The sequence below is a fragment of the Dendrobates tinctorius genome, unplaced genomic scaffold (genome assembly GCF_039654945.1).
Source record: "Dendrobates tinctorius isolate UK_male_01 unplaced genomic scaffold, ASM3965494v1 ptg000256l, whole genome shotgun sequence".
Classification (NCBI taxonomy): Eukaryota; Metazoa; Chordata; class Amphibia; order Anura; family Dendrobatidae; genus Dendrobates; species Dendrobates tinctorius.
In genome coordinates, this window is record NW_027361923.1 from 2135001 (window position 1) to 2150827 (window position 15827).

General features: G+C 48.0%; 1 protein-coding gene across 2 annotated transcripts in view; it reads left to right on the forward strand.

Moving 5' to 3' along the window:
- The window catches only part of DYNC2H1 (dynein cytoplasmic 2 heavy chain 1), a 537791-nt gene that overhangs the window by 77493 nt on the left and 444471 nt on the right, over positions 1 to 15827 (forward strand). For both annotated transcript variants that reach the window (XM_073558365.1, XM_073558366.1), the window contains exons 21-25: positions 6228 to 6377; positions 6616 to 6821; positions 7364 to 7519; positions 11950 to 12064; positions 13104 to 13274. In XM_073558365.1, the coding sequence (XP_073414466.1) occupies positions 6228 to 6377; positions 6616 to 6821; positions 7364 to 7519; positions 11950 to 12064; positions 13104 to 13274 (798 nt within the window). The remainder of the gene's footprint in view (positions 1 to 6227; positions 6378 to 6615; positions 6822 to 7363; positions 7520 to 11949; positions 12065 to 13103; positions 13275 to 15827) is intronic.

Below are 15827 nucleotides of genomic sequence, written 5' to 3' on the forward strand. Positions count from 1 at the left end.
TGCTTTGATTTTCTTCAACAGCTTGGGAAGAAGGGGAAGGGGAGGGAACAGGTAGGGGAGCTCGAACTAAGACCAAGGAATGGTCAGAGCATCGGCGCCCCTGGCGAGAGGATCTCGAGCCCTGGATACAAACTGTGGGACTTTCCTGTTGAGGCGAGACGCCAGCAGGTCAACGTCCGGAGTTCCCGAACGACGGCAAAGCTGATGAAACACATCCGGATGTAAGGACCACTCTCCCGCCGCGGTGTCCATGCCAGGAATGTGCACCGCGGATATTGTTGGAACTGAAACCTCTGCCGAATGAAGAATTTTGGACACTTCCGCTAGGGCTGAGGCACTCCGTGTCCCCCCCCTGGTGGATGATATCTGCCACCGCTGTGGCAGTCTGTCTGAATACAGATTGGCAGGCCCCTGAGAAGTCTCTCCCAGTGAACGAGAGACAGATAGATCGCCCGTATCTCGACGACGTTGATCGGCAGAGCTGTCTCTAGTCGACCACCGACCCTGAAATGTGTGATTGCGAAATAATGCCCCCCCCAGCCGAGGAGGCTGGCATCCATTGACACAATCTGCCAGTGAATGAGAAGGAATGACCGTCCTAGGGCAATGAGAGGTGATGTCCGCCACCAAATGAGGGACTGCCTGACCTGGTATGAAAGGCGAATTGGACGATCCAGGGAAAGAACAGACCTGTTCCACCGAGACAGGATGGCCTGTTGGCGGGGTCTGGAGTGAAATTGAGCAAAGGGAATCGCTTCTCTCAACGCACCATCCTTCCTAGAACTTTCATGGTTGTCCGGAGAGATGGAAGTCGTGTGGTCTGCAGCGATCGTTCATCTCGCTGCAGAGAAACTATCTTCTCCTCTGGGAGAAAAACCCTCGATCGACGAGTGTCGAACTATAGGCCCAGAAACACCAGACGTTGTGTCGGAACAAGGCAGGACTTCTTTTTGTTGACGAGCCACCCAAGTTTGGACAGGGTGTAGAGGACGATGGTAAGATTTTGGCGAGCCTGGTGAAAAGACGGAGCTTTGATCATAATGTCGCCGAGGTACGGAAAAAGAACGAGACCTCTCATCCTCAACAAGGCCATCAACGCCGCCATGATCTTTGTAAAAACTCTGGGTGCGGTGGCGAGACCGAAACGGCAGTGCAACGAACTGGTAGTGGTCCTGGTGAATTGCAAGACGCAGGAATCTCTGATGCCCGGGAAAGATGGGAACATGTAGATAGGCATCTTGAATGTCTATTGAACACATGAACTCCTGCGCCTCCATGGAAGCGATTACCGACCGAAGAGACTCCATCCTGAAATGACGCAATCGGACCCTCTTGTTCAGTAACTTGAGATCCAGGATGGGACGAACTGCATCATCTTTTTTCCACACTACAAACAGGTTTGAATAAAACCCTGTGAAACGTTCTGATTCGGGAGCAGGCAAAGTCACCCCAGAACTGAGGAGAGAGGTGATGGATGCGAAGAAACCCGGACTAAGGCAGGGTCTTTTGGAAGGACTCGAAGAAACGATCCTGGGGACGAGAAACAAACTATCTTGTATCCTGGGGATACAACTTCCCTGACCCAAGCGTCCTCTACTGAGGCAAGCCAAACGTCTCTGTAGAAAATGAGTCGACCGCCCAGTTGGGAAGGACCCTCGGGACTTCCTTGATAGTCATGCTGATGTGGACCGACCAGATCTGGACCTGGAGGATCTGCCCTGGGATGAGTGAGATCGCCAGGAGGGAGTGGGTCTGAAGGAGACCTTCTTTCTATCCTGGCGTGCCTGCGGCCTCTGTTGGTAGACCGAAAGGGCCGAAACTGACGCCTTAGCGGAGGCCTACGAGGCTTGGACTGAGGGAGGAGGGAACTTGTGCCTCCAGTGGTGTCCCTAATAATCTGGTCCAGCTGGGATCCAAAGAGACGCGCTCCCTGAAAAGGCAGATTGGTAAGGGACTTTTTGAAGACAAATCCGCCTGCCAAGCCTTGAGCCAAATTGTACGCCGGATTGTCATCACGTTGCTGGACGCCTGAGCCGCGCAAGACGCGGTACCAAGGAGGCAGAGAGCAGATAATCCCCTGCATGGGAGATCTGGTTAGCCAGTTCGGCCGATTGCTCCGGTTGGGCTTTATCTAGGATGCCCTTGCGGAGATCCTCCGCCCAAGTAGCTATGGCCCTTGCTACCCAAGATGAAGCAAAGGCTGGGCTTAGCGCCGCCGCAGCCGCTTCGAATACTGACTTTGCTAGGGATCCTATAATTCTGCCATTAGAATCCTTTAGCGACGCCACACCTGAAATCGGAAGGACCGTGTTGTTAAGATAGTCTGGACATGGGAGCGTCTACAGAGGGGGAAGCCGACCAGTTGTCGGTGAGCTCTTTTGAAAATGGATAGAGCACGCCGAGACGCTTCCCTCTTTGAAAGCGTCTGGTCGGATTTTCTCTCTCTCCCTGGTAAGGATCTTGCCAAACTCAGAGTGGGAGGCGAAGACTCTGGAAGGTGTTACTGCCCGTCTGAACGAAACCTCCTGATCTGAGCATTTCGCAGGGGAGTCTGTATTTCGAAGGTGTGATTAATCGCAGCAATGAGGTTCTGTACCGAAACCTTCATGTCCGTGTCCTGGTCCGAATCCAGCTCTAAAATCTCTTCGGATGACGCATCCGAGAACGCTTCACCTGACTCGGGTGAGGAGGCACGGGAAGGCGACTGCTGGGAAGGACTATGTGGAGAGACCAGGTCAGGAGAGGATTCCGGCCGGAGATCCTGCCTGGGTCTTTTGCGGCTTCTGCTGGCAGGCTCAGCTGGAACCCCTTGCAACCTGCTGGACCCTGCAGAAGTGTCCAGGAGCAACTTATCAAGAACGGCCACTAGGGACTGAGACACCCTGGTGAGGTCCGCCACTGATTGTGATAGAGAAGAGGCCTAGCCAGGAATGGGGGGGTTCACACTCACGTGGCGCAATAGATGGTTCCTTGACGGCATCGGGCTGAATGGGATTACTGCAGTCTAAACCGAGGGGAGTGGGAAAGTTCTGTGTGCTGGCGGACGGGCACGTTCCGGTTTGGGGTTAGACATAATGAAAGAAAAGAAGAAAGAACCCCGAGGAGATGCCGGAAGGTTGAGGGAAAGAAGGCAGAGGAGGGTGTCAGTCTGCAGTTGCAGAGCTACTCACAGTCCGGTGGCCCGAAAGGCGATGTACCCAGCTCGTCTGAGATGCAGGGCCGCAGTAGAGGATAACGAGGAACCCCTTTCCGCTGCCCGGTGTCTTCAAAGGCGTCCAGCTGACAGGCTGCAAAGATGGCGGCAGCCTGAGGTAAAAGGAACGCGCGGTTCAGGAGAGAAGAAGGGCGGAGCTAGCCGCCTGACCCGGAGAGAAGACCGCCCGCTGCCCAGCTACAGACTAGGAGGGTGGGTGGTCCTAGAACGGGTGGGAGAGCAGCCCACCTATAACAGAGGGCGGGGGGCGTGGCCGCGATGGCCGAGTAGGCCCGAAATGAAGCCAGGGACTAAATTAGTATCGGCGGACGCCTGTCAGCGCGGGGCGGCGCGGAAGTCCTGCAGCGCTGCCACGGCCACCCAAGAAGAAACCGCCGCCCGAAAAAAGCCCTCAGGATAAGCCCGCATAAGAATGAGGGCGGCGGCGGCGGGGGGGTTTTCGGGGGGGAACAAGGCCCGCGCCACAGCCGGGGCCTGGCATGTGGCGCAATAGAAAGTGCGGCGGCTGCCGGGAGGCGCAGGCAGCTGAGGACCCTGCGGCACTGTCCTGTGCCGCTCCGAAGAATCCTCCAGTTGTCTTCAATAAAGGTACCTTGTAAATCCAACGCTGTCTGAGTCTATTTTCCCCCGTGTCCACGCCTCGTCCGACCGACAGGCTCTGGTAGGCGAGTGGGTGGGAGGCGGGGGGCAAGGACCATCCGTATAGCTGGAACGCACCTGTGCAAAGCTCCTGGTCCTGCTGCGGAGAGCTATGAGGATACGGGGTGGCAGTACACGCCGTACTCATAGTCTCTTGTGGGACTACAGATGTGACTGTTCACTCTGTATCCCTCCGGGACCCTGAAAAGGAACGACGCACACCGAGGTAGATATGGGTCTAATGAAAGACCCGTGTCCACCTCCTACTGACACTAAGCTAAACTGAGGAAATTCCTGCCGGTTGGTGGGGTGTATACTGCGGAGGAGGAGCTAACCTTTTTTTGTGCATAGTGTCAGCCTCCTAGTGGGAGCAGCATACACCCATGGTCTCTGTGTCCCCCAATAAGGCGAATGAGAAAAGGATTTTACGGTGAGTTTATCACAAAAATCCATGTTTTTTTTTTATCTTGCTCTGTGCAATCTTTTTCCACCATTATTGTTACCCATAATCTGTACAAATCCATTGAAAAATAAACTGAAATCTTTTCTGGTGGAAAAATAACGTGGTTGCATAAATACACACACCCATAAACGAATACTTTGTTGAAGTCCCCTTTGCATTTCTTTTAGCATTCAGTCTTTTGGAGTTGGAGTCGATTAGCATGTCACATCTAGAATTGTCAATCTTTGCCAATTCTTTCCAGTAGTAGCTGCAAATCTGTTAGATTTCGAGGACATCTCTCCTGCGTACAGCATCCTCTTCTGGTCACCCACAGATTTTCAATTAGATTCCGGTTTGGGCTCTTGCTGGACCTTTCCAAAAGTTTGATCTTTTGTTGTAGAATTGACTGATACTTGAAGCTGTACATAATTCCCTCCCGTTTGACTAAAGTCCTAGTTCCAGCAGCCGAAAAACAGTCCTAAAGCACAAAGGTGCCTCCACCATGCTTCACTGTGGGTATGGTGTTCTTTTGGTACTGTGTGCCAAATATACATTTTGATATTATGATCTAAAAGTTCAACTGTAGTCTTACACCTTAACTCATTTTCCCACATGCTTTTGTCAGACCTAGCTAGTTTTGCATGTTTCTTCCGTCTTGCCATTCTACCCCACAGACAAGACATATAAAGAATATAAGAGATTATTGTCACAAACAGTGCACGAGTACATTCCACTAATTCCTACAGCTTCTTTAATGTTACTGCAGATCTCTTTGCAGCTTTCTAGACCAATTTTCTTCTTGTCTTTTCATCAATTTTTAAAGGATGTCCAGTTCTAGGTAATGTTATTGTTGTTCCAAATTTAAGCGAATTATTGATGATATCTTCAAAGTACTCCATGGTTTAACGAATGCCTTGGAAGTTTTTTTTTGTTTGTGTTTTTTTGTAGCTTTCTGCTGATTGATAATATTCAACATTGACATCCCTTTGCTGTGTTGTAAGCTGTTCAAGGACTATTGCTTTTACTGTAAAATGCAACTAAGAAAATGTCAGGAATATCCTTCTAGAACAGATAAACTTTATATGGGGTTAATCACAATCACTGTAAATATTGTCAGCGGTGCGCTGACTACTATGTAACATGAGTGTAAATCTGACTGAATAATCTTAAACTATTGCAAAGCATGTAGCATGTGTAATATGCCAGCTGCTTCACTGCTGCCCCACTGTAAGAACATTTCTTGTGATGGTTAAACGTTGCAGTTCGGGGATTTGGCATATGGCACATCAAGCAGGAGAAAAGTTTGTCCAAAAGTATAAAAGATTTCATTCAGCTCAGACAATGTATTTTAGGACCATGTAGGTCCCTTTATCAGGTCAATGCAAGTTAAGTAATAACATTTACAACTGATGTTTGTTAGCCCTGAACTCAGCCGGTGTGGCTGTGATTCCTGCTCTTTGCGTGATACTGTGTCATTTGTCCTGCCACACACTAGTTTTTTCTAATAGAGACTATTTTAGGATTAGCGACCTGGGGGCTCTGTTCTATTTAGTAACCATCCTTGGTTGGATTTGTGTCACCATTCTTTCCTTTGTGACTGTTCATATCCTCCTACACGCTGCTTGCTGCAGTGCTGAGGCTGCTGTAAGCACAGGACTTCATTAAGTAGCCCAAGCACACAAACTGCCTGCAATTACCTGCAGCTGAATTTAATCCAGTCTCCTCTTTCTCCCCCTTTAATATAATGAATAGTTTGTATTTTGTGATGAGAGGAAAGAATTGGGATCATCACACTGATATACTGTGTGTATTATATATTCCTAAAAAGTGCAACATGAAAACTTTTATCTATGTAATAATCTTTAATTACTGCTACTTCAGTTAATTTACTTTGCCATTCCTTATGCTTTGTACGTATTGTGCATATGACAGATTCTGCCGTTATTCAAGGAAGCTGAAGATGAAAACCGATTGCTGCGCTCCGTTGCAGGGGGCGGCTTAGACACAATTGGTAATCTGCGAGCAAAGTGGGATAAGTTTGAATTAATGATGGAGAGTCATCAGCTAATGGTTAAAGAGCAGGTACGTGTCTGTGGACTTTCAGTGGTACGTGGGGGCTGCTTTTTTACTTGTGGCTGAGCCTTGATTTGTAGCTCGGTGTTATTCCCGCTTCATTCACTTGAATGGGGCAAATTTTATGGGTATTTATACATGTATTTTTTTTTTATTACCTTTATCCATAAAATTACCTTGCGCCAGGACCAGCTTGAATTGAGCTTCTCTACGTTTCAGCTTTATTTTCAATTTATATTTCCTTTAGATTGAGATAATGAAGGAAAACGTTAAAACCAGGGTGAATATTTATATGCAAGAACTAGAGAAGTTTAAAGCCCGCTGGGACCAATTCAAACCAAACGACGACATTATTGAAACTGGAAAAGAAGATGTTTTGGAGAAAAGTGCCCAGTCAATAAAAGAAAAGAAAATGGAATTTGATGAGCTTGAAGAAATAAAGAAAAAACTAATGTAAATTATTAAATAATGTATATGTTTTAAAATGACTTGTGGATTTTTAGTGCAGATTTCACACCAAAATCCAAAATGCCATAAATATACTACATTATGAAAGAGAATGATAGAAATGCACAGACCTGTGCTTCTGCTTACTGTTAAGTGTTTAATTCACTCCAGAGCTGGATTCACAGCTACTATGTTCAGTGCTGCTGAGGAGTTCCCTACGTGCTGCCGCTGTTTCTGCACATGTGCAGGAGTTTGTGTGTGCCGTGTATGGGAGACGACATAGCAACTAGTCAACACCTACTAGCTCAGAGACAACTGAAGAAAAATGCAGGACACACATCACAGAATAGCTATATTTGATGTTATTCCTCATGGACGCACATGACAGATTTTCAGAAAAGTCTCCAGAAAGGATGGTTATGCTTTGAGTCCACTAAAGTTATCTGGAAGTGATGTTTTTTTAATTGTTGTTATTATGTTGTTGTTTTACTGACATTTCTTTTATAATTACTGTGATAAAAAATATATATATTGTTTTATTCTTCCAGGGAGGACTGCCTACATTTTGACCTGGAGGCTCCCGATTTCTCCCTTGCAGATGAGATCCGCAGTGACATTGATGGCTGCACAAAAACCTGGTCTTTATATGAGGAGTTTTATCAAGGGTTTAATGAGAAGGCGAGAGAAGACTGGATCTCTTTCAGGTACAAATTTCCACCATTCGCGAATCCACAACATCAAAGACTAGTTACATGTATGCAGCTCCAGTGCCAACTTATGTTCCCTTGGTTCATGCAGCTACTGCTTAATGGTTATTGACTATAAACAACCTTGGTGTGCGGTCTTCTCTTATACTCTGTGGTTATCTGTGATCAGGGCAGGTCAGTGTTAACCACACACAGCATGAGCCTAAAGGGGATGTCAAACCTTAAGCTACAAGTCTGCAGTCACTTTATGCGCGCTGTGAAGATTCTCCCATCAACTGGAGGCGCATAAAGGGACTGCAAGCCACAATCTGAATAAATGGGCACGGTCTCTCTCAATACACTTGCTTTGAGCAAGGCTGCACCCATCTGGTCAGCACGTGATCACATGTATGCAAATTACATACTTGCAATCATGCTCCCGGCACTGGAGAATGCTCACAGCACGCAGAGTGTACAAGTCGATCTGCTTGAGGAGCTTGGAAATTAATCGAGGGGGTGAAACAGATAAGGGAGGCTGAATTAGGCCCAGGATATTGCCAGAGCGTCGGAGTCTATCGCTAGGGGATCAGAAGACCTAGACATGAATTGCGGAACCTTGTTGTTCATTCTGGGCACCATCAAGTTGATGTCGGTGGTGCCCCACCGGAGACAAATATAGTAGAAGACAGTCTGGTTTAGAGACCACTCGCTCGCGAAGATACCCTAGAGGATGTCAGCCTAGTTGTCCACCCCAGAAAGGAGTACTGCTCAGGGAGCCGGGACGTTCTGTTCGGCCCAAATCAGGATGTGGGACACCTCCGTAATGACAGATTGGCTCCGTGTTTGTCCCTGGTGGTTGATGTATGCCACAGCTGTGGCGTTATCGCCATGAATGCAGATGAAACTGCCCATCAAGAGGTCTTGTCAATGAAAAAGGACCAGGTAAATGGCTCTGATCTATAGAAGTTGGGTAGGAAAAGAAGATTCTTGATCCTTCCAGTAGCCCTGAGATACTGAAAGACAGCTCCCCATCGCAGGACACTGGCATCTGTCCTCACAGCCTACCACTTGATCGGCAGAAAGTAGCTCTTGTGATCAAAGAGGAGAGAGGAACTCCACTAAATTAGGGATTCCCTTACCTGACAGGGGAGAACAATAGACTGATCCAGGGATGTGGTTGACCTGTCCTAATATGAAAAGGGATTGCTGAAGAGAGGGCGTGTGTGAAAATAGAACTGCTTCCATTGTTGCCAGCATCTTGCCCAACACGCTCATGCAGAGTCGAAGAGAGCAAGGGAATGGCTGTCTGAGAAACTGAATCCTGAGAAGAAGGGCCGAGACCTTTTTCTTGGGAAGAAAAACCCTTGCGTAAACAGTGTCAAAATTATACCTAGGAATACTAGGAATGTGAAGGTAAGCACCTACCGAGCAAAGGAACTCCTCGGGTTCCTTAGACGCTGTCACTGAGCAAGGCTATTTCATCTTTAAATGGCGCAGGAGAGCACAGTTGTTCATTTTTCTAGGTCCGGAATAAGACCGACAGATCCGTCCTTCTTCAGAACTACAAATAAGTTTGACTGGAAACCTGAAAAACGTTCCGTCATGGGAACGCGGCGAGGTCGCCTGTTCGGCGCAGGGAGGTGATGGCCTTGAAAAACTTGTAAGCTAGCGAGCTTTTCCTTGTTGGTCAACATGAAAAACGGTTCCGAGAGAGAAGAAAATTCTATTTCATAGCCTGACCCAGGCGTTGTGGATCACAGAAGGCCAAGTGTCTAGGAAAAGAAGGAGACGGGCGCCCACCCTGGGAGAGACTCAAATTGGGGACAGCCTGTCAAGCGGAGAAGAACCTATTGGATCTGGCTCTGCAAAACCTGAGTTGTTGAAGGGCCTTTTTGCTGACGGATGAGACCTCTGAAGTAGGGAAACTGATGAAAGGAACGAAAATATGGGGTACACCATCTGTAGGTGGATGTCTGGTCTTTTGCTGGGGAAGCGAGGTGCTCTTTCCCCCCAGTAGTGTCAGAGATTATCTGCTCCAGCTTCGCCCGAAAAGCCGCAGGCTCTAGAAGGGAAGGCCGGTGAGTGACTTTTTAGACGCAGAGTCTGCGTTCCATGCAGCACATCCAGCTGCATTGGGGGAAGCATAGAGAATATATTTTCATAACAAGGACTATCTGATCTGCCAGATCGGCTAATTCATCTGGGGATCCCATAGAGGATACCCTGATGGAGAAGTTTAGCCCAAGCAGAGACCACCTTTTAGACCCAGATGGCTGCAAGGGATGGACAGATTGTCAGTGAGATGGCAACTTAACCCAAGCGACAGTTCACAGAATTTTTTCCTGAGACTCCCCTGATGAATGAAAATGAAACGCGTCGGGAGAAAGGGAGGCATCCAATACTGTGGGGTCCGCTGTAGATCAACAGTCTGGTGAGACCGTTCCAAGTATTTTGAGGATCGCATAAGCTGATTGCTTTTGTTGAACGATATCTTTAGAAGTCTTTAAGGGCACTTTCATGCACAGTATGTCAAGTGCTTATGTGATTAGCGTGCCTATGGACTCGTCTCTCTTCTTTTTGCCATATAAATTGTTGGTAATTGACTAGTGGTCCCATCAGAGGGAATGCTGTTTGAATTAAGCCTGGCTACTGTGCTTCACTTTAATCTGCGTTGGTGGTAGTTGGAGATATGTCAATCAACATGTATGCTGTGCTATGCCATTAATTCCCAACCGACCAAAAGTGTGGCACTATTCATGATTAATAGTGATTGAGGCTGGCTTAGTCTCTTACTTTTCACTGCACAGGTAACCTGAATGCAATCATTAATGAGAAAATAATTATTTTTGAGTATAAATAGTTGATGCTTTTTGTTACTCAATTGGCCATTGAGATACAGCAATGAGTAGGTCATGATGAAGTTTAGGCCTACCTAAACATCTATAGGGTCTCTTTGGCCTCAAGGTGTATAAAGTGGTTACTGTGCAGTTTCTCTTTTTTTTTTTTTTCTTGCTTTTTTTGTTTTGTCTTTGCACGTGCACTTTATGTAGTTTTTAAACATTGAGAATAAAGTTTATTAGTTTTAGTATATGCACTCCAATACGCTATCCCTAATTACTGAGTTTGGATTACCATCTGCTATTTTTGTCACTTATATAGCGCCATTAATTCCACAGCGCTTTACAGACATTTCTGGCACTGTCCCCATTGGGGCTCACAATCTACATTCCCTATCAGTATGTGTTTGGCGTGTTGCAGGAAACCAGAGCATCTGGAGGAAACCCACGCAAACACTGGGAGAACATACAAACTCATTGCACAATGTCATGTGGACCCGTCCTGTGTGACGCGACCAGCAGGCCGGTAATTAGAACAACAGGACGCGGCACGTGATACTGTCCTGTGTGACACGGCTCGCAGGCTGGTAACTAAAACAACAAGACAAAGGGAAGGGAAACAGTTACAACAGTGGGCCCTGCGATAGGGAAAGGGGATGTGGAGACCTCCTGCACTCCCCTGAGTCAGTGTCCCTAACGCTCTTAACGTTCCCTATGCCGGTTCCGCACCGGGCGCCGATCAGGAGCCTGTTGACTTAGCACACCCTACACCTATCCCTTGCTAGGGAGCTGGGTGGTGCAGGCACTGGCCCCACCGCTGTACTAATACACACTAAGGAAAAACACAAACAGGGAAACACCACTTAGCTTTACTCTGTTGCACTTGCTCCTGGCAACAGAGTCCACCACCAGCATGCAGCTCTCCTCCTGAATCGCCGCCACCAAGCTCTGTCAGAGCTACAAGGAAATCCCCTATGACTCCTTTCACACCAGGCTAAGACAGTGCTGCAAGGAACGCTCTCCAGCTCCTTCCTCCACCAAAGATGGTTGAAATGAACACTATCACCAACACTGATTGCAACACCTGTGACTCTTTTATAGCAGAGCCAGCAATCATACCTGCATAATAATCATGTGCACTTAACTAAAGAAACTAGAGTGCAATGACGCTCACCACCACCAGGGGTAAACTTAGAACAGACGACACCACAGTGCAATAATCCTAATGGCCACCGGGGGCAAAAACCAACTTTAAGCACAGCTTAGGAAAAAAAAAAGGTTACCTGTGCTTTTTATATGTCCTGATCCAGCATGAATCATGACACACATGTTGTCCTTGGTGGGATTTGAACCCAAGACCCCAGCACTGCAAAACAACAGTGCTAATCTATCTCAGAACAGACTAGTATGTAAAAGCAGGTCCCTATATGGAGGAGCACACCGAGCCGGTCACATGCGCAGTTTGCGACCATGACTGGGCCAAGTTTTGGTATAGCCATCTGACCCCGGCCATAAACTCTACAACATTTTATACTGTGCTGTGGGGTTTTCTGTATTTACACTTCAATATCTAAACTCATCTGGCTCATTAATAATCTTCTGCATTGATAGGAGCAAATGTTACAGCTTTGAAGAGTTCCTCCTGTCCTGGCATGACCGACTGCGAAAAATGGAAGAACATACCACAATGTCTGTGAAGCTGCAGACGGAAATTGACAGATACAAGGTACGAAATTAGCAATCTTACTGGACCTGAGGTCAATTATGAAACTGTTAAACAATGTTTACCATGCTTACCGTGTTTCCCCAAAAATAAGCCCCAGCATGATTTTTCATGATTTTTGGCATTAGCTTAAAATGTAAGCCCTACTCCCAATACAAGTCCTGGTTACAGTCAGGGCTGGCTTCAGGGAGGCAGGGGGGACATACTGGGAAATTGCCCACTCTCTTAGCGGCAACCCAGCATTTCTATTCTGAGCTTAACATTGCTTAGCGACTATTGGTGACATCATGGTCGTAAGACGATGCATTTTTTGGCAAATATCTTGAACGCCTTCATGTTACGTTTTTAGTCGAGTAGGTCTCAAGAGAGCTGAAACCTGGGGTAAAACCTTCCAAAGTGACTGATTTATCCACATGTTACACGTGGGGCGGATTGGTCCAGTCGTTTGGCTGTGCATAAAGAACAGACAATAGAAATGAATTCTTATATAAATATCTAGAGATTGTCTAGCGGCTTGTTTGCCATCATCCCCGCATAATGTACCCAACTTCTTCTTGGAAATATATCGAAACAATACAAGGTGGCCGTCCAGTGAAGATAATTGCTTAGCTACCCGCAGGATAGAACTTGGTGGGGCTCTGGACTCTCACCGATGGGAAGAACTGGGAACTTTAGTCCATAATGGGTCAGTTTCTTCGAGTATAGCTTCATATGAATGAATGGAGCCCTGCTCAGGCATGGGCACGTCCACTGCATTCTTCTGGGGATAAAAGTTTCCCATTCGGCCGATCAGTTTGGGTCTCCGAGATCGGACCCCCACTGACCAATAAGTTATCACCTATCCTGTAGATACCAGGCCACTCACATTTACCAGCAATGAATACACATAACAGTATGTACTTTAATATGAAAAGATTATTGATCAGAGACATATTTATTTTAATGTGCAAGTTTTTTTGTTTCGCTGGGTTACTATAAAACAGAATATGTTGGGGATTAATGTGACACATGACATTTATACATCTCTGTATATTGACTACAGATGGTGGTCCCTGTGCTTAAGTATGTACGTGGCGAGCACCTATCTCAGGATCACTGGCTAGACCTCTTCAGGCTTCTTGGACTTCCCAAGGGAACTACCTTAGAAAAGTTGCTGTTTGGAGATCTGCTGAAAGTTGCCGATATCATAATATCTAAAGCTTCAGAACTTAAAGTAAGTTTCCTTAAAAGTTGTGTCTTTATTCAGGCACCTTCTCTTCTGAGCTCTTCAGTCTTTAGCTGCAGAGATACTGAGATAAAGGAATTGGGATGGGTCTTTGTCTCTACAGGAAGTGGGGCGGGTCTTTGTCTCTACAGGAAGTGGGGTGGGTCTTTGTCTCTACAGGAAGTGGGGCGGGTCTTTGTCTCTACAGGAAGTGGGGCGGGTCTTTGTCGCTACAGGAAGTGGGGCGGGTCTTAGTTTTTGGACAAGAAGTAATGTCTGGTCTTTGTGTTTATAAGAAGTTGTGGCAGGTCTTTGTCTCTACAAGGAGTGGGGGTGGGTATTGTCCCTGTAGGAAGTGGGGGCGGGTCTTTGTCTCTGCAGAAAGTTTGAGTGGATCTTTTTCTCTCTACAGGAAGTGGGGTGGGTCTTTGTCTCTACAGGAAGTGGGGCAGGTCTTTGTCGCTACAGGAAGTGGGTTGGGTCTTTGTCTCTACAGGAAGCGGGGTGGGTCTTTGTTTTTCAAGAGGAAGTGGGGCGGGTGTTTGTGTTTATAAGAAGTGGTGGTGGGTCTTTGTCTCTACAAGAAGTGGGGGTGGGTATTGTCTCCATAGGAAGTGGGGGAGGCTCTTTGTGTCTGCAGGAGGTTGGGGGTGGATCTTTTTCTCTGCGGGAAGTGGGGGCGGCTCTTTGTGTCTGCAGGAAGTTGGGGGTGGATCTTTTTCTCTGCAGGAAGTGGGGGCGGCTCTTTGTCTCTACAGGAAGTTGGGGGTGGATCTTTTTCTCTGCAGGAAGTAGGGGTGGCTCTTTGTCTCTAATAAGTGGGGCGGATCTTTGTTTTTCAACAGGAAGTGGGATGGGTATTGTCTCTATAGGAAGTGAGGGCGGGGCTTCATCTATATAGGAAATGGGGGTGGGTTTTTGTCTATCTTCAGTAAATAGGGGCATGTCTTTGTCTAACGGAAGTTGAGGCAGGTTTTCGTCTCTTCTGGAAGTAGGAGTGGGTTTTTGTCTCTGTAAGGGAAGTTGGGGTGGGTCTTTGTCTCTCTACTGGTAGTGGGGGCTGGTCTTTATTTTTCTACAGGAAGTGGGGGCTAGTTCTTGTCTCTCTTCCTGCTCCCCTGTCTGTCAAATTGTATAACAGAGGAGCAGGCTTTCAGTTCAGGACTGGCCAGCCTTTGGAGAATGCTAAGAACAATGTGTGCTGGGAAATGAGAAAGTTTCTGCTCCTGTAGTGCTGGCAGAATATTCATGAATAGGACCTAGCAACTAAAAGAGAATGAATGGTAGGTTAAGTTGTGTGATTTTTGTGCCCCAGTTCTTCCCGTCTGTTTTCCCTTCACCCATGACAGCACCACATGAGAGAGGGATCCGCCCCGCCAGGACAGGAACCTAGTGAAACATAAGGGGCGGCACCTCTCCCCTGCTTCAGTTGGGTTCCTGTCCTGGAAAGGAATCCCTCTGACAGCGGCGGCGCCTGTCAGGATGAAAGACCCAGGGCCGTCCCGGCGTTTAAATTGCAGGGCTTACTTACCTGCGACGCCGGCCGTCGGCAGCTGGTAGCGCAGTCCCCGGGGTGTTGCCTGATCCGGGCCCCGGGTTCGTGCGGGCACGTCCTGATGTCCTCCCTTCGGAGGTTCCTCCACGTGCTGCCCTCCCCCTGCGCGCGCGCCCGTCCTTCGTCTGCTTGCAGGGGAAGCCGGGGGCGGAGATCGGCGTCCGACGTCAGCGGCGCAGAGGATTCTGGGAGCGCGACCGCTGACGTCATCGGGACGCGACGATCATGGCGCCGGGCGCGACGCCGGCCAGGAGAAGCGGCTGGCGGTCGTGGGGGGAGGGGTAATGAGGGGCACTCACTTTAAAGAAGGAGCAGAAGCGGCTGCAGGGGTGACAATGGCGTCTCAGGAGGATCGCTCACCGTCCCCATTGTCTCTGCCCCCTTCACAAGCTTCGGGTCGCAAGAGCCGCTCGAGCGGCAAAAGCAGCAGCCGTCCAAGTCACCGATCGAGGGATTCCTCGAGGTCAAAAGATCGCAGAACGCACGCTCCTTCGCAGCCCCAGAGCCCGGTATCGGTCTTTCCTGGGTGGTGAGTGATCTCCGTGAAAGTAGACAATGTTGTAATAGGGCTTCCTATGTCTTTTCCTTTTTTAGGGAGGCAAAAAAGCTACATGCAAAAAGAAAAATAAAGTATGTGCCATATGCCACAGCCCTTTAGCAAAGGACTACCAAAAGGACTTATGTGTCAGCTGTATCCAGCGGACTATGGCTGAAGAGGCACCGAGCCTGGCAACAAACCTCAGATCAATAATTAAGTCGGAGGTACAGGGCTCACTTAAAAAATTATTAAAAAAGAAAAGTAAGAGTAGGAAAGCCTCCCCGAGTTCCTCGTCAGGCTCCTCCTCTTCGGAGTACCAAGTTGAGCGCGGGTCATCTTCATCCTCAGACAGTGATACGGGGGGCAGACCTTGCTTTCCCGTGGAAGATACGGACGCCCTCCTTAAAGCCATCAGGTCCACTATGGGCCTACAGGAGCAGAAAGTAGAGAGATCACTGGAGGATGTGAT